Source organism: Taurulus bubalis (assembly GCF_910589615.1).
Source record: "Taurulus bubalis genome assembly, chromosome: 1".
Lineage (NCBI taxonomy): Eukaryota > Metazoa > Chordata > Actinopteri > Perciformes > Cottidae > Taurulus > Taurulus bubalis.
Genome location: NC_136589.1, coordinates 15,461,088 through 15,479,318, shown reverse-complemented (window position 1 = coordinate 15,479,318; position 18,231 = coordinate 15,461,088). Strand labels below are relative to the sequence as shown.

The window sequence follows — 18,231 nt, the reverse complement described above, 5'->3', positions numbered from 1 at the left end:
ATGGTCAGTGCCCGGGCTCTCCTCCTCGCGGCCACCTGCTGCTGCGCATACCTGTGGCTCGCTCATGCAGAGGACTCCTCACTGGAGACGCGCTCGTTGGATTTCCCCCTGAAAAGCCAACAAGAGAAAGAACTGGTGAGAGATTTTACCAGGGCTTTAGGTGTTAAATGTCTAAAAGCGTGATTTTTCCTCAAAATGGACACGTTAGTATAATTTATTTGATGAATATTTTACTTTTTGGCATTTTTTTCTCTGCAGATTGACGCGTTGCAAGAAGTTTTGGTGAAGCTGAGGAGCAAAGAGATGCCCTTAGAGAAAAAACTTGGCTGGCTCCCTTCGGTATGTATAAAACAGCGTCATTCGCATAGGACAGAAAGTATGTTGAGTTATTAAAAAACGTTTCTATTTTTGTGAAATTCCTTGAATTTATATTAACTACAAATATGCTAAAATTGAAGATTTTCGTAGACGTGATTCTGGTTTATAATATCCCGTTTATAACATGTAAGTTATAATAGGCCTTTGAACTTGGAAATAAAGGCAAACGCGTACATTTCAAGAGTGAACAACAAACTATATCCCCATTTTCACGAATGTATGTTGCTTTTATCGTTCCAGTGTGACGCCGGGGAGCCGTGCGCCGTGCGTAAAGGCGCGCGTATTGGCACGCTGTGCAGCTGTCCCCGGGGTACTTCCTGTAACTTCTATGTTCTCAAATGTTTGTGAAGGAAAAAAATAACAGAAACGCAAGAAAACACATGGTGGAGTTCAGGAGTCATTCTCTTTGTGAGGACAATGAATTCAATGTGTGATTAATAAAGGGTTTATTTTAATGAATTTAGACTAGAAAATGTTATTATAAATGTATACAAATATATATGTTTCGAATCTATATATATACGTTATTCTTGTGGGATTGTGGCATCTTGTCAAATAATGAAAAATAATGTATTTTTTGTCATAACTTATTTTCCCCCTGTAATTGTGTGTGTTGGGGTGGTGATAGCAAAGCTGTCCAGGCAACGGTTTCTAAACACATTTGTAAGTTAAGGAGGTCAATCAAATAACTAAATAATTGTCTGTGTAGCTGTTGCACTGATGTATAAAAAAGAGGGGATGAAATCAGTATTATAACAAATGAATCACCTCATTGGTTGGACAATTGCTTTTGATTAAAGTTACATCACTAAAACACGTGCAGGACGACAATAAAGACAATATATATCTTGATTCGTTTTGTCACGTGTCCTTAATAATGCAGCATCTCCACAATCCCCAATACACGGCTGCATTCCAGCACACCAGCTGTCATAATATCTCACTCTCTGTAATAAACAGCGCTGTCAGGCTTTTTCAATGACATCACATCCAAGTGCAAGTTTCCAACATGGCGTCCAGCCGGGTGCCGGAGAGGGAGGTCCAGGAGGAGCCGAGGCGCGCTACGACCGCAAACCCTGACTTCAGCCTCCACAAATACTCCCTGCTCATCATTATAGGACGGAGCGCTCACCTCAGACAGACGGGAACCATCCGCGGGGAGATTGAGCGAGGTACGTTCACGGCAACGCCTCTCGCGGCTGCTGGATGCCGTTTTGCTTTTCTCTCTCTACACATTCGGATACAATATTCAGATGCCTGCAAGTTCTCGTCGACCGAATCATCATCGAGGATGCTACACACTGACCCCATTGCAGTGTTTATGTAATTGTATTCACCCCACTGATCCGAGGATGCGTCATCTGGCGATACTCCAGCATCAGCATCACCTCATCCCTGCGGGCACATTGTGATTACGGGCAGGCTGCAGCGGGCGGGTCGTCTTGTCAGTATATCGTTGTGTAAGGAGAAGCTTTTGGGGGAAATGTTGCATGACGAATATTCAGTCAACACATAGCCACTTGTAAGCGATGTGCCATAACCTCTACGTGCTAATGTACAGCAGTAATGTGCAGACGGCAGTAATAGACCGATTGTGTTTCAATGTGTAAGCAAACAGCTAAGGCTTATTTGATGAAGTGCATATTTATGCAGGCTGTAGATAAGGGAACAGAAACGGAAACATTAGGACAGATACAGAAATATAGATATGTATCATTTAGTCCTATAAATGTTTTTCATGAACTAAGAAAAACAGCCTTGTTTTTCAGCAGTGTGACAGGAGGCATTTTGTGTCTTTAACTGGTTTATTTATCTAAAGAATAGTCTACGAAGTAAAACATATATGTATTTCTTATCTCACTGGCCACTTGATCACACCTGATCTGCGTCAATTGAAGACTTTCACAAGCTTATGAGTTTTCAGTTTTTGTTGATGCTGTCAGATAATTCTACTTCCGGTTTGTTATTATTGTTAATGGTGCAGTTTTACTAAATATATTGACCCAACTCTCTACTTCCCACTTTCTTATAATAAAAGTTTTAGCCCCAACACATTGAAAAGAAAGAACCGTGTTTGGACTTTGTTTTGACAAATTTGGATTATTACATGCGTCTCGATCTAGACGGCAATTAATACTTTATATTTAGGAGTTACTAATAATTTGCTGCAAGCATTTTTTTCAATAATTGGTTGTAAAATGTCTTAATTAATAAATGGATTATTTCAGTGTAATCCAAAATTGTGTCTTATTAACTGAAAATGCCTAAATAGACATGCACGGGTGTTTGAGTGTAATATAAAATGTATAACACATATATACATATATATATACATATATATGTATATATATATATATATATATACATATATATGTATATATATATATATGTATAATATAATATACTTCCACACTTTATTTTGTGAATATTTTGACCCGTATGTGAGGTTGTTTTTGACAGAGTAAAACAGTTGTTGCCCCAAGTGACTGTGCATCTTTAATGTCTCCAGGTATTCAGTCATGGGACATTGATTTAAAATCCTGTAACCTGAATCTCCATCTCCAGGAGTTTCTCTCCCAACACACGGCATCTTTTAAGGGTGCAGGTACGTACCAGTCAGTTATAATTTTACCCTTTATCGCAAAGAAAGCCCCGTCCCCACAAGGAAGGAAAGGAAGGAAGGAAGGAAGGGAGGAAAGTGGAGGCGCAGTTGACTGATTGTTAAACATGGGTGGGACTGTTGAACAAAAAACAATGGAGAGCCGTAACCAAGCTGTGCCACCTCACTTTCTGTGTGCAGCCTTTTAGAATGCAGAGCCGAGAAAAAGCAGGGGAAATGATTTTAAAAAAAACATGCAGACAAATATCAGTGTCAGACGGTCGTGTTACAGCTGAGCGTGATGAACACAGACACTTCTCTATCTAAGGAGGATAAACAGCAGCAGGAACCTTGCCTATATGTGGTGAATATTACAGTTATCTTTTTAAGATGTTTGAGCTTACATATTATTTTAGGGTTTTAAAAAACAAATTGATGAGGTATTGAGTAAGAGATGGAAGGTGAGAGAGAGAGCGGCTTGAAGAAATAATGGAACATTTTGAGAAGCATTATTCACTTTCCTGCTAAGAGTTGAATGAGAACATCAACATGAGAACACCTTAGCATAAAGACTGAAAACAGGGGGGAACAGCTATGGCTCTGCCTAACAAAGTCTGGTGACCAATATCTTTACATTTTCCACATTGATGTCATATGTACAACAAAATTAAGTGTTAAAACAACAAACTGTTGGTTTATGTGCTGGTCCACTTCTTAAGGGCCAGTGATTTTCTGCATTTCCACAAAACCCACAACTTGTTTTGCATTTAGGAATCAAACAAATTAAATATGCTGTGTTAATTAATGAGATTTTGGGTAGATTTTCTTGTCTTTGCACAGAGCCAGGTGAGCCGTTTCCCCAGATTTCCAGTCTTTATGCTAAGCTAAGCTAACAAGCTACTGGCTGTAGCATCCCATTTAGCACACGGACGTGTTCTCACCCAAGTCTCGGCAAGAAGGCGAATAAATCCCAAATTGTCTTGAATCACATTTTAACTCGTGCATGCCAATGTCTCACATGATGATCCAGTGCGGAAGGGCAACCATTTTGAAATCTGACTTAAAGAAAGGGTGGTACTTATTTGGGTCACTACTTTCCAGTTGGCTGTGTCCACCTCTCAAAGGTTGATCCAGTTCCCCTCAGACTGGATATCCACTGCAGATTGAGTTAACTTGGCATCTCGTCCTCAGACATCCCTCTGACTCAGCTGTTCCACTCTTCTTCCTTCCTCTTCTTCGTTGAGAGAATCAATCACCCGGCCCGGTTCACTTTCCCATTTACTTCTTTGAGATCCCCTCCTATTTGCGTCTGGCCTCTCGCCCCCTGCTCGGATTGGCCTTCAGCTCTTGTTACCTTCCCCTTGTTCTGTCCCTTTATTTCTATTCTCTGTTGTTTCTCTCTCTGCCTCCTCAGGGCAGAAGTGTCTGCGCCACAGCAGCAGAGTGTTGGATACTCAGGTCTTGATCGGTCCGTCTCAGGAACAGGCTCATTCAGAGGTGAGGGGTTAAATTCTGGCTCTTTCAAAAGGCAGTATTTTTAGTTGCTCAATCTTTTTCCAAATGAGATCTGAAACAAGGCAGGGAATTTGATTAAACAAAATATTGTGTTCCTTCTATTTTCATTCAGTTTTGATTCATGATTTGTCATGATTTATGATTGCATAGTACACATATATTCTCAAAGCATTCTAATGAGGGCTGCAGCATTTGTTTTTTCACAACAGGTTTAACCTGCGATTATATACTTGATTTATAACTTGTTTGTTTTGTCTAAGAACTTAGCTGATGATGCCAGTCACAATTTACCGGAGTTCATGTCTTTAAATGTCTTGTTTTGTCGGACCAACAGACCAAACACCAAACATATTTAATTAGCAATAATATATATCAAAAAATATATCTACATTTTTTACCAGAAAATTGTCCCATTAAAAACGTAATGGTATTTTTGCTTGAAAATGTACTCAAATGTGATAAATAAATAATTAAAACAGTTACTTTTATGCTGATTGAGCTCAAAAGTCCTGTTATGGATTATTCTTTGATTGTTCTTACTTGTATTGTATTTCTCTCTGAAGCATTTCTTTTACAGTTGAAAAGTGACATTGTAAAAAGAAAATCTTACCATCTCTCTCTGTCTGGCCTTGCAGGTGTTTGCTCTGCTGTCCAGGGAATCGGGCTACAAGCTGTTGATCTTGGCCGGCCAGAGCGTGGAGGGAAGCGGAGAACTTCTGTTTCACAGAGGACTGTTCTCACCTCAGCAACTGAAAGAAATACTAACAGAGCAGGTACACAGCCAAATGTCTCCATGACTTTTATTTCTGCGCCAATAAATGTTCAGATGTGTCTTCAGCTGCTTTTTGTGTATGTCATCTTTAATGCAGCCCTATATTAAAGCTGCAACCGACTATTATTATCATTATTAGATTATTAGACATTTGGTCTATCACATGACAGAAAACAGTGAAAAATTCCCATCACAATTTCCCCACAAAACTAAAACAAAAATATTCAAATGACAATAACCTAAAAAAGACAAAAAAATACTCAAAATTGTCACTATTAAGATGCTAGGATTAACACATTTTGTCAATTTTGATTGATAAATTACTACATTGTGAACCATTTTGTTCACAATTTAATTTCTACCAATCTACTAATTTAATAATTAAGTAATTGTTTAATGTTTAGATTATTTTACTGCTAAACTCTTACATCAGCAGCAGCAGCTTCGGAGGTAAATGTAAACAAACGTGTCATCGAGATGAGGAAGAGAAGCTGACATTTTATTTAATTTTATGATAATTAACATTGGCCCAGCTGGTTCATCACTTGGCCTGTATTCTAAAGTATCTAAAGAAAATGCTCTGATTTTAGTTCATAGATAAAGAGAGCCCCGCCTCCGCCTCCTCCTCCAAACTCAGCTTGACCCTCAGCTGTCCCAACATTGGCCAGTGGAGGAAGACTCTCTTGGGGAACCAGCCTCTGCAGGGTCCCTTCACGCTGCACGTCAATCCCCCGGAGGTGCTGCCCACCATGGAGGCTCTGGGGGAATTCACCTCCCTCATCTCTGGTAGCCTCTCCCTTCCATCCCCCTTCGACCTCTTGCCTCCTCCCATCACCGTGGGCTTTCTCAAGCTGTCCCGCCCCTGCTGCTACGTGTTCCCCGCGGGCCGCGGCGACTGTGCCTTTTTCGCCGTCAACGGCTTCACGGTGCTGGTGGACGGCGGCTCGGACTCTCAGGCCTGTTTTTGGAAGCTGGTCCGACACCTCGACCGAGTTGACGCGGTTTTGTTGACGCACATCGGGACAGAAAACCTCCCCGGGGTCAACGTCTTCCTGGAGAGGAAGGTGGCCGAGCTGGAGCTGAGCTCTGATATCAAAGGTATAGGAAGTCAAGGCCATTCAAAGATCACAAATGTTTCTGTTTAGCACATCACCTTGTATCCTTAGACCCTTGGTTTGGATCAGGAAAAAACATAACAGGGGGAATCCAAGAAACAGAGTGGTGATGTTGATGTTATCTGATCCTACAATGTTTAGAAATTGGGATGTCTGTATCGTAATCTTTACCCGTTTCACGTTCAAATTCCCCTTTTTGTCTGTGTCCTAATATTCTTTTATCTGAACAGATGACGGGTCCAAGAGGCTAATCTCCCCGGAGCTCGGAGTGGTGTTCTTTAACGTCCCCAGCAGGTTGCAGGTGGATGAGCAGCCTTGTGAGTGATGCGTTATAATGTACTGAAGTCATTTTCTAATGTGAGTGATTGCCATCAAGTTAAGTTATTCTTATTCTTCTCATGCCAGGTGTGGACAATGTACTGAAGAGCACACACCAGGCGGCCCTAACTCTACAGTTGTTGAAAAAGTTGGACATCAGACCACAGCCGTTGTTTCGCTCGCAAGGGGTTCCCATTGAACCGCTCACCCTGTTCCAGAAGATGGGAGTGGGACAGTTGGATTTGTATATCCTCAGCCCGGGCAAAAACAGCCAGGAGTACCAGACACTCATGCATAACTGGCCTGATGCAGTGTCATCGGCATCAAAATCCCAAACTCTCCCTCTCACCACTCTGGCTTCAGTGTCTGCCCTGCTGGTGTGGCACCCAGCGTGTCCCCAGGAGAAGGTGGTCCGGGTGCTGTTTCCTGGTGTTACCCCACAGGCGAAGCTGCTGCTGGGGCTTGAGAAGCTGAAGGGGCTGGCCTTCCTCCAGAAGCCCACAGTGACCACCGGGGACACGGAGAGACTGGGGGGGGACAGAAAGATCACGAGGACAGAGAGCCAGGAGAGCGGCAGGCCAAACGGGAAGGAGTTGACACCCAAACATGGGAAGGCGTCGGGAGTTAAAGAAGAAGGAAAGGAGGTACTGGGGAGGGAAAAGGGAAAAGTATTAAATGGAGTCAATTCAAGAGATGCTGATAAAACCAGAAACAAAGACACAGGTGTGAGGCAAAAAGGAGCACTGTCAGAGAAGAATGCCTCAAAGAAAGGAGGAAGGAAGGATGGGAAAAAGGAGGAGAATCCTGGGAATAACCAGGAGAATGGTGACAAGAGGAACGATCAGGGGGAAAAGGATGTTCTCTCTTTCAAACCAAAGAATGAAAATAAAATTAAGCTCAAAAAGGAAGCAAAAAATGACTTGAAAACAGGGGTGAAGAAAACAAGAAAACCACCAGGAAGTGATGCAAATAATGGCAAGAAGATAAATGTAAACACTGCAACAAAACCCGACACTGGGAGTGTTTTGGAAATCCAACCAGAGCAGCAGAATACAAAACCAGAGAAGGAGTCTGAAGAGAACCCCTGTGGCTCCAAGTTGTCTACTCCTGAGGATATGACAGATGATTTTCTCAGGCTCCGGGAGGAAACTGAAAGAAGTGAGGCGCATGTGGAAAAAGCTGATAAGGCAAAGCAAAAAAACAGCGAGTCAGGAAACGAAAAGAGCCTTGGAGGTATGAGCGTTGTAGCTGAAGAAGCTGCAGAGATGATGGGAGGAATGAGTGGTGATAATGGAGCGCAAGACAAGGCTCGGACAGGAGAGAAAGCTGATGTAGACCTGCGGACAGCGCACAGAAATGCTGCCAAACCAGAAAAGGTTGTAGGATTTCCAGCTCCCCTGAACAAGGCACCACAGAGCGAGTGCACGGCCCAGCTGGACTTAACCCCGACCGAGTACACTCTCCTGGACGGGGCTTTGAGAAACAGCCCTCTCTCGCGATCCTCTCCAGAGAACCAGGCCCCCGTCAGCCCCGAAGAGCAGACCGCAGAGCCCGCCTCCCCAGATTCACGGCCCAACAGTGCGGGCCACACCCCTTACTGTCTGTCCCCAGACGATGTGTGGTGCAATAGGGCCACACTCAACCGGTTACAGGCCCAGATGGGTAACTTAGAGTCAGCGAATGTCGACCAGCCAGATGGATCGTCCAAGCAAAGTGAGGGGCAGACCAGAAGTAATCCAGAGAGTCACACAAACAACAGAGAGAGGCAACTAAGCTTCCTTTCTTTGGGCTCATTTAAAGAGGGACCTTCAGACCCCTCTCCCTCTTTCACCACCACCACTACACACTCCATGCCAGCAGAGGTGAGCTCACCTCAGTCCACAGAAGTAGACGAATCACTGTCCATGTCCTTGGAGCAGGGACCAACCACTGGGAGTCAGAGAGAGGGGGATGACAGCGTTAATAACTCCCACTCCAATGGGGGCCATTTTGCTGGGATGTCTTTACCGATAAAGAAGCCTCCTAGATCGTTAGGGCAGGATGCAGAGATGGGGCGGCCTCCGGCTCCGAACTCACTTAATTTCGAGGCGTCAACTCACGATGTGGATCTATGTCTGGTTTCCCCCTGCGAGTTCAAGCATCTTAAACAGCCCGACTGCAGCTCGGGTGCCAGCGAGCCCCCCAGAGGAGCCTTCGCTCCGCATCATCCTGGCAACAACAACAACCCCAAGGATGCATCTCCCAGCGAGTCATGTGCCCCTGTCTGCACGGAGGACTGCCCATCCACCACAGCAGATGGGTGTCTGGACTCGGATGAGGATGAGTCGAGCAGTGAGCCGTCTAATTCTCCCCATGATCTCCGCTCCAGTCAGGCTCTTCCCCCAGACCCTCTTCCAGCCCCTTTCAGGGACAGCCCGCCGCTGCCTCCACACCCGGACACCTCCATGCCCGTTCCTCAGTCTGAGTCCGACGCCCACGGGAAGAAAGCAAAGGCCACTGGAATGCGGGGGAAAAAACCTCCAGCCGTGAGTTTGTCTTTTTTAACATAGAGGGAACAGTCTGTGAGATATGGTGCATGAGTTTTAATGGTGGAACTTTCCAGAGTAAATTATGGCTAAAGTGCTGACATTTTGCTATAGCTCTGGCTCACATTACAGTGACAGTGGGCAACTCTCAACAGAGATGAGAAACAAGAGAGATGGCTCACTCATTAGCTACACCCATCTTCAGTTATGTTTTTTTATAGACCTAATGATGGAAGTAGCTAACGAGTGACAGAGTACCGACCGGGCAGGATGTACGGCTCAAAAGTGAGAGTTTTATGTTGTTGGTTTGGTTGTACAGACCAAAATCACGAATTACAAATTTTCCTCAGAGGGCTTTACAATCGAAAGAAATATCAGATCAGTGCAAAGACTCTTGTGATCGATACTCAATTCAGCATTTTAGACATGGAGTTATTGCCGAAACTGATAGCGGTATCGCAACAACTCTAGTATTTAGACATTTCTGGTTAATTTTGTATATTTCTTATATTGTAGCTTCAATCTAGCCACAGTTTCCTCGTGCCATAAGGAAGGTATAACATTGTGTCCAATTTAGGCAGTTAGTCCTTGTCACAGTTATTTATATTGAGTCACATATTTGCCAACTTATTTTGATTTGAGGATACAATTACTGTTTAATCTTATGGCTAAAGTGAAATCTTACCTGTTGCCAGGTTGTTGATGTCTCCCAAAGATCAAGCTCAGGGAAAAGCCGGACAGGGAGCCAAAGTGGCGTCTCAAAGGGGAACGTCTCTTCTACTCGTACGCCGTCCTCCAGCACCCGCTTAGCACCGGCAAAATCCTCTCCCAATCCAGGTATGAGGTGTAAAATTTGAATCATATTCAACACTTTAGAATTCTTCAAATACTTTTTCCCTTTTCCCCCGTGTACTTTACAGACTTACGTGTGTCCAATGGTTTGTATTGAAATGGCTAATGGCAGTTTCTGCTCTCTCTCCCCCGTCACAGGCGCCAAGTCTACCTCTGATGGTGAGGTCAGTGTGTACGTGGACCTGGCCTACATTCCCTCTGGACCCTCCTGCCCAACAGTCAGTGTGGACTTCTTCAGATGCGTTCGCTCCTCCTGTTACATCATCAGTGGGGACAGTCAAGAGAAAGAGGAGCGAATGAGGCACACACTGGACGCACTTCTGGATGCCAAGATGACCTGGCCCGACTCTATGCAGGTAGAAACACGCACACAACTGGATACTTGGAAACATATATTACTTGATGTTGGTGCTTAACTCATATCCCAAGAAGCCCTTCCAGAGAAAAATTAAACTCTGCTGGTTTTCAGCTCGGATAAACAATTATTTTTGTCAGATTTCAATGATGACTCCAGCTCCCATGAAGTTGGAAACTAGAGCCCAAACTGCAAGTTATGCATGATTCTCTGCAGATCGTGTAATCCTTTTTTAATGTGTGCAAATGAATGACTTGAAGACTGCCGAACGACTGCCGAACGACTGACAGCGATGGCTGCCAACTGTAGAATACACTGTGGATACATTTCCTCCTTTTGATCCGTCCATCCGCAGGTGACGTTGATTCCTACCTTCGAGTCGGTGCCGATGCAGGAGTGGTACCAGCAGACCCTGGACCGGCAGAAGGAGCTGGGCATCACCGTTCTGGGATCCAACAGCACGGTCGCCATGCAGGACGAGACCTTCCCTGCATGCAAGATAGAGTTTTGAAGACTTGGGGGTGCAGCGACGGATGTTGAATATGAGCTGAAGGATAGAAGAGTGTGTGTGGGAGAGAAAAAACGAGAGCGTGAAGGAGTAAAAGAAAGTCCAAAACAGATATTATGGGGAATTAAAGAGAATATATGGCCTCTTTCTGCACGAACACAACTACCATGGAACTTTCATCCATTCCCCTCCGGGTTAATCACTTCTTTTGTGGGTTACTTTTGCACCCTTCCTGTGGGGGAGTATTGCATGATTATTTTTAGAACCATGCAAGACCGAAGGTGGTTGCAAGAGAAGCATGTTGGGCTGCAAACATGTGGGTCCAAAGGAAAGCTGTGCGTTTAGATTAGTCAATATAGATAGCATCCATGGGGTTAAAGGCGCTTTGTGTAGACTTATTTTCTCCATGCATTCAGCACTGAGGCGTGATAGTAGTGTGTGCTTGTGTTTAAGGGTCAATTTTGCTGCTTTTAATGCCACATTTATCCACTTTTCCAGATATTCCCAAATGGCAGGAGTGTGCACCCTTTTTTTCATGTATGTATATTTGTATGATTTGCACAGACGATGTATGTATCGTGAAAAAAAAGAGACCTACATTGTACCTGTAGTGAAGAGTTCCCACTGTCTGGTCAGGTGTTTGTTGCGAGCACTGTGAGCAGACATGAGGTGAGCTGTGTGCGTGTGTGTGTGTGTGTTTTAAAAAGTATTGTGCCTCAGTGGCTTCCCTGTTGACCTCGCCACCCTCCGCAGAGCAAACCCATGAGATGCGGGATTACAGGAGTCTAAAATCACGCTTATCAAGAATCTGACAGCAAATGCTTTTTGTAAAATTAGATGTCCACTTGTAATCTTACAAAAAACGTGAAAAAAGTGATAAACATGTGTTTAGATTGTTGATTTGATGGATATGATAATATAGGTTATCGTAGACAAATATTTCGCAGGGCATAAAAGTGTATGCAAGTTTAATAACTGCTTTCTATGTTGTAAATACAAATAAATTAGATTGTATTCATGGTTGGAGCAAAGTACTCTTATGTGGTAACTGAAACAACTGAATGGCTGTAATCAAGTTGACTGTAGTACACGCCAACATTTTGTTTTACGAGTCCCTAATTTCCTAGAAGGTTTTCTGGAATTAGGTACATGATTTATTATAGTTGTTTGATTACTCCAGCATCCAGTTTGACACATGTAAAGGGTACATTTTCCAAAAATAAATGACTAATAAATACATATTTATTGTCTAAACGGAGCAGTTCTTTCAAGGACATTTTTCTGGAAATATACAACTGCTTTTGTAATTCCCTGTAATTCCCACATTTTAAAGATTTTTCCTGAAAAGTCACAGGAAATTATGAGGGAAATCTGTCAAATAAAGCACACATGTAATGGCATGGATTGCATTGCAATCTTTCCAGACCTGTCTGTCCACAGGAGTATTTTAATTTAGTTTCGTCCTAATCTGGATGTGCAAGAACGGGTGTCATATTCTGGTGAGACGTCCATCAATCACAACTGATTGTCTCCGTTCACACAGAGTTTCCTCAATACCAAAGCATGACATCACCACTTAACCCTTCAGCCACAAATACATGAAAACACATTTTATTTTCTGTATCTCTAAATGATCTAAAATACATTTTATAATTATGTACATTCACAGTTTAACTTTCATCATTGGCTTGTACTATCCTTGAGATTATTTTTATTTTGTGAAATCCTATTTCTTTTATTTTTATCACACTTCAAAAGGCTGCCAGATTAAATGATTTATCGGCAACGGGGGATATGATTTAGAGCTGCAATCATGGTTGAAAATTACTTGAACCCCAAGGAAGCAAAGTGAATAGTAACTATAGGTGTATGTGTCCCGCATGTATAAAATACTGTATGTACTGTATGTTGTTTCATTCATGATATTCATGAAGACAGAGAGTAAAGCACTGTGGGAGGGCGGGGCGATGGGATGAACATTTAGAACCGTTCACTTTGCAATTGTATGTAAGTAATACATATACAGTAACAATGTCAACATGTGTGGGTTGTGGGGCCGGGACTAATGTGGGAATAAAGAATGTGCATCACCATTTAAAAGAGTCTGTTGAGAGTCCGTGAAGTGCAACGCTGCCTTGTGGACGTGGAATTAAATGATGAATGTGTTGCAACTCAAACAAGTTAACCTGCTCCTTATATATATATACACATACATATACAGTATATACATATTTTTATATTTTAGATAACAAGCAAGCTTTCTGTAGCCTACTGAAACACTCGGGCAGCATTCGGGTTTGAGCTGTTTGTTTTTCCTTTTGATTCCTAATTCTGCGTTCACACCAAATGCGAGGCGAATTATTCGCACGAGTAAATTACATCAAAAATCGATCCACAGACACGACAGGTTGCTATCCATGGGGCCTATGGATAGCAACCTGTCAACCTATGGCATAGGCGATAGTGGAGAAGATAAGATAACTCTTTTTCACGGAGAGAAGGGATGGCGGTAAACACGCCCCCTTTGTCACGGCACGAGTTCTCGCGTTTGGTGTGAACGTCCTCGTGTTACTCGCGCGAGTAAACTGAAGCGGTAAACTGAAGCGGTAAACTGAAGCGGTAAACTGAAGCGGTTTTTGGTGTGAACACAGCATATGGCCCGCCCACACATGTTCAAAAAGTCCCAAAGGGCTTGGAAACAAAAGTTCCCCTCTTATCAATTTCAAATCACTAAGTTTCATTTTTGTTTTAACCTCGATGGACAAACTCCGATCAACAAACTACAGCGACCTGCGTTTTGCAGTTTACTAAAAATGCATTAAAGCCCATTACTGCAGGTGAGTTTGCTCAACTGCATCGACTGTTATTGGGTGTAATTGCCATGTGTTAGGTTTGAATTATTGATCAGTGTGATTTTGCCCTGTTAATATACTTTCGCTTTCTCTTTGATGCATTTTTCATCTTTTTAACAATTATAGTTGTGGGATGTTAGTGGTATTTGCTGTAATGTTTTACATGATTTATCATAACAATTGGTACAAATATCTAAAGAACCAGTTGAGCTTTTTAAACATCTATTCATCGTGGTGAAAATGAAACTAAGCCTTCGATTATAGTATGTATCACACGGGGAACACATCCTTCATGTGAAGTGTTTTTCCTTTTCTTGCATTAAATTCACATAATATTGTATAGGTACATCTGATTTTCTGACATTTCACGTGAAATTAAGCAGTGGTGTAAAGTAACTAGTCAATGTACTAAAGTACTGCGTTTACAAATGTTACTTTTATTTAAATCCTTACAAACAGTTTAACTAGTGTTTACAATCAGCTGCACAACAATATGTTTAACTGATACAGGACGCTGAGGGTGGCGGGTATCAACCGAAAGTGTGCTTTCACAGATGGCGTCACTGGTCCGCATTATGGTGCCTTGGTGTTCCTGCATGAGGACACTGCTAAGATCCAGTCCAACCCGGGGATAAACTCACCTTTCAGGTTGCAGATATGCACGGCATATCTGTCTTGGCACTGACTTGTAGTTTGAAGTGTATCGCGTTGAAGGTGCACGTGATGAATGTTTTATCCATGCAATCGTTCAAGTGAATTAATCTTTTTTATTATACTGAATTGGCTCTTGTGTTAATTTATATACAATTTAATTAACTAAGAATCACATTGTTGAATAAAAGTCATGGTACAATTGAGCTCTACTGGCCAAACCCTGGAGGAACATTTACTGGACCATGGAATACACAAAAATATTTGGCAACTTTTGCCACGATGAATGAACAAGTTGTTACTTGAGTAAATGGCAAAGGTATTTCAGTTTCCAGACTAAAATAAAGTATCTTAACACCACCTTATTGAATGCTACACTTTACTTTAAAAAGTTTTAAAACACATTTTGTATTGTAAGATTGTTGTCGCCTATTAATTTTTACTTTATAATCCTTTTTTTCGTCAACTTTGAATGTCTTGTGTCATTTGTGTTCCCTCTAGGAGGCAGCAGCAGCTGATGAAGACCATTCTGAGCTATATAAACCTGAGATTGAAACTGTCGAACAAGCCCGAGCTGTGTTGGAGGGGCAAGTCGACCTTTAACTGTTTCGAGGCAACATGACCTCTCAGGCCAGGAACGGCAGGGAAGAGTGACCACTCAGGTGCTGGCACAAGTTTCTGTTTGTGTAATTTACATTTTGTTGTATGTGTGAAGGTTATCATGCTTTGATTGTAACATACTTTTTGCTGAAGTTTAGGAAAATGTACGCTTTTGTCAAGTGTTTTTATGTTTTAACTATTTTGGACACTGGTTCACTGTTTGACTTTGAATGCACTTGTGTTTTGGTTGAATGCATTATATCTGTCATTGGTCACAAAATGAAAATAAATAGAGAAAAAAATTGTCTGCACGAACGTCTTACTTGAACATGTATAACTGACTTCAAACTCTTGTGACTTTTTTACAACAGTAGAAATGTTAGTGTTGTTCAGACTTTTCGTTCCCCCTGTCAGCCACCAGATAGCAGTCATAATCTCAAACTGGTGTCCAGTGATAGAAACGTAGCTGTTATGAAAAGATGAGGAACTCCTGATGCGCAGCTGCATCTGCACAGCTCAACAGACTCGCGAAGTTTTATCAACGAATTTCACTGGAATCATGTTAATGTCATTTAGCATCAATGCCTATGCACGAGTTTCATTATGCACCGAGATGTCGTGAATCAGTCAGAATGACGAAGTGAAATGTGCTCCATGTCGTGCAAAAGCCTCACTCCGTGCAAACAAAGCACGACAAAGAGACGCTGGGTTTCTTTGGAGCCAATTGCAAAACTCTGGTTATAGTTTCGGTGCCGCCCTCTGCTCGGCCCCGGTATAAAGCGCGTGACGCAACGTTGCCAACAACACACGCTTCTGTACAAACGCTCCTGAGGACTGCAGTCACGCTCCTCTCACGGAGTTACACGTTTTTGATTCGCAAACATGATTCCAGAGGAAAGCTTTGTGCCCATCGAGAACAGGTGAGCTATGTTGCTCTGTTTTCCTGCACTTTGTCGGACGTGGCTGCGTGTAGTCTGAGCCATGCGGATGGAAATCATGTGCTGGACATGAATGCTGCTCGTGACCTGACGCTCACACTGAGTTGAGGTTGACTTTATCTGTCTTGGGTGTAGTTATACTTTGATATTCATTTAACTATTTAAAACATTCACGTTTGACAGCATTATGCAATTTTTAAAAGTTGTTGCATAATCTTTATTTAAAAAATAAAGTTATATCCAATTATTTACATTTTAAAACGTGCTTGCGCAATAGGCTTACTGTGCGTGCATGTTGCTCAGCCTGCAATAAGGCAAGAGCCCTCTATTTGTTCACAATCATCCACATGCAACATAATTGCTGGGACTGGAGGAGTAACCTCTGTTAGTTTGATCTGGCTTCTCTACTACTTTCTTTATATAAAAGTGTTTTACCAGCATTTAATGAAATGGGTTGATACAATATTGGACTCTTGTTTAAAAAAACTGCAGCATGTATATGACATGACCATTGTGTTCTTTGGGGTATATATATATATTTTTTTGCAGCATGCATTAAGTGAATTGTTCCATCTCTCAGGATGCAGTCTGTAGGTCTGGCTCTGGAGGAGTTGCTGGTGACGGCTCAGAAACAAGACTACCTGACCGTTGGCATTTATGAATCGGCTAAACTTCTTAATGCGTGAGTTGAAACTTTGAAGTTTTGCCAATGCCTGTAATGTTTAAAAGAAGATGCTTCACTCTTATTTCAGAAAATAAGTTGTGTACTTCAGTGAAAGTGTGCCTTAAACTCACAATTTTCTTATTTCCTCCCCAGAGACCCGGACAGTGTGGTCCTGTGTGTTCTGGCAGCTGACGATGTTGAGGATGTGGCGCTGCAGATCCACTTCACCCTGCTGCAGTGCTTCTGCTGCGACAGTGGCATTACCATCCTGCGAGTCTCGGGGGTGCAGCGGCTGCAGCAGCTGCTGGATGCCGTGGATGCCAACAGAAACCAGGAAGAGCACGGAGACCTCCACTGCATGCTGGTCACGGTACTTTGACTCCACACAGCAGCCATGTGTTATGTAACTGAAAGGCCAAAAATGTAGTATTACGGCTTGTTCTCATGCAGCACTGTTGTTGAAATGTTGTAATCTTGGCATTATTTGAGTGAATATGTATTGCATTGTGCATACCAAATTCCCCTTAAAAGCTGAACATGAATTTGAAGTTGTCTTTGTCTCCTGTCTAGAACCCCCATGCCGACCACTGCAGGCTACAGGAGGTGGGGACCTACTGCCTGGAGAGTCGACGCCTTGACCAGTGGGTGGCTGAACTAGTTCTGCAAGAACGCTGAAGGGTCTGAGCACCCACATACACCAAACAAAGACGGGCGCTTTCTGGGTTCAGACGCTGATGAACTGAAGGCGCCGTTGTTGCTCATGCAGGGATGGCCCGGAGTGGACTGTTATGGGCTGTCCTGACTGATGAGCCGTACCCAAGTACTTCCTTTCCGCAACTAGTGAAACAGCCAGAGAGGAGACCGGTTTACACAATCTGCTTGGTGCAGAAGATGCAGATTCACATTGTTTTTACATTAGTCAGTAAAACTAAATCAACGCTTCTATTCTGTGCTTCTGGCTACTTGCAATGTTTATGGGGTGTGATAATCCATAACAGGAGTAGCAGCATCGGAAGAAACGTGTCCACACCCCAACTTCTACCTGGAAGACCTGAGTGTCCGTAAGGACAGGAATGCTGTAATGAAATTAGGCCCAGCATTCCTGTGCATTTTGACATGGGAGAGTCATTAGAGTGAGAGAGAGAAAAAATGTGGTATGCTTGTACAATACTTGACTCTTTCTTTAGAAAAGACTGCGCGGGCAGCATGTGCGTTCTTGGAATGAGCAGCTGAGCCTGCGTAGGAATCCTCACCATGGGAACTAAAATGGAAATGATGTTCATGTTAGTCACACAGGATTTATTGGCATTTCAGGACCACAAAAAGTCAGTGCACAATGCATTTTTTATTTTATTGTCGCCAGAGAATTTAGAATGTGCAGAATGATGAACTGCGTCTGAACTGATGGGAAATATCTGCTGTAAATTGTTGTTTTTGCTGCCAAAGAAACCAGTGTCAATATTTCTGTGTATTCAGGATGGTGGTTTGTTTGGATCAAACACTGAACATAACATGAACAGTGCTACACAAGTAAATTATGGATTGTATGTATTGTGTGTTAAGTAATTTAAGGTCAATAAATTATTGTA

At 42.6% G+C, this 18,231-nt stretch overlaps 3 protein-coding genes across 3 annotated transcripts; all 3 read left to right on the top strand.

Moving 5' to 3' along the window:
* On the top strand, window positions 1-726 carry LOC306749571 (cocaine- and amphetamine-regulated transcript protein; the record flags this gene model as incomplete). Its single annotated transcript, XM_079232883.1, has 3 exons — window positions 1-135; window positions 259-339; window positions 619-726. 3 exons carry the CDS (start codon window positions 1-3, stop codon window positions 724-726), a joined length of 324 nt encoding a protein of 107 aa, XP_079089009.1.
* Window positions 727-758: 32 nt separating this feature from the next.
* Window positions 759-10,940, top strand: LOC306740565 (microtubule-associated protein 1S-like; the record flags this gene model as incomplete). Its single annotated transcript, XM_079222756.1, has 11 exons — window positions 759-786; window positions 1,374-1,550; window positions 2,888-2,983; window positions 4,392-4,474; window positions 5,128-5,265; window positions 5,855-6,362; window positions 6,610-6,696; window positions 6,785-9,222; window positions 9,918-10,059; window positions 10,213-10,430; window positions 10,785-10,940. 11 exons carry the CDS (start codon window positions 759-761, stop codon window positions 10,938-10,940), a joined length of 4,071 nt encoding a protein of 1,356 aa, XP_079078882.1.
* Window positions 10,941-15,874: 4,934 nt separating this feature from the next.
* On the top strand, window positions 15,875-18,231 carry LOC306736681 (growth arrest and DNA damage-inducible protein GADD45 beta-like). The gene is made up of 4 exons (XM_079218331.1): window positions 15,875-15,960; window positions 16,559-16,660; window positions 16,796-17,012; window positions 17,213-18,231. Exons 1-4 carry the CDS (start codon window positions 15,923-15,925, stop codon window positions 17,315-17,317), a joined length of 462 nt encoding a protein of 153 aa, XP_079074457.1. The 5' UTR covers window positions 15,875-15,922; the 3' UTR covers window positions 17,318-18,231.

Excerpts from the sequence above, each read along its gene's own strand:
- LOC306736681 (XM_079218331.1), top strand. The coding sequence starts at position 15,923 with ATGATTCCAGAGGAAAGCTTTGTGCCCATCGAGAACAG. Across the intron at positions 15,961-16,558 it reads TTTGTGCCCATCGAGAACAG|GATGCAGTCTGTAGGTCTGG; the intron begins GTGAGCTATGTT and ends TCCATCTCTCAG. Across the intron at positions 16,661-16,795 it reads TCGGCTAAACTTCTTAATGC|AGACCCGGACAGTGTGGTCC; the intron begins GTGAGTTGAAAC and ends TTTCCTCCCCAG.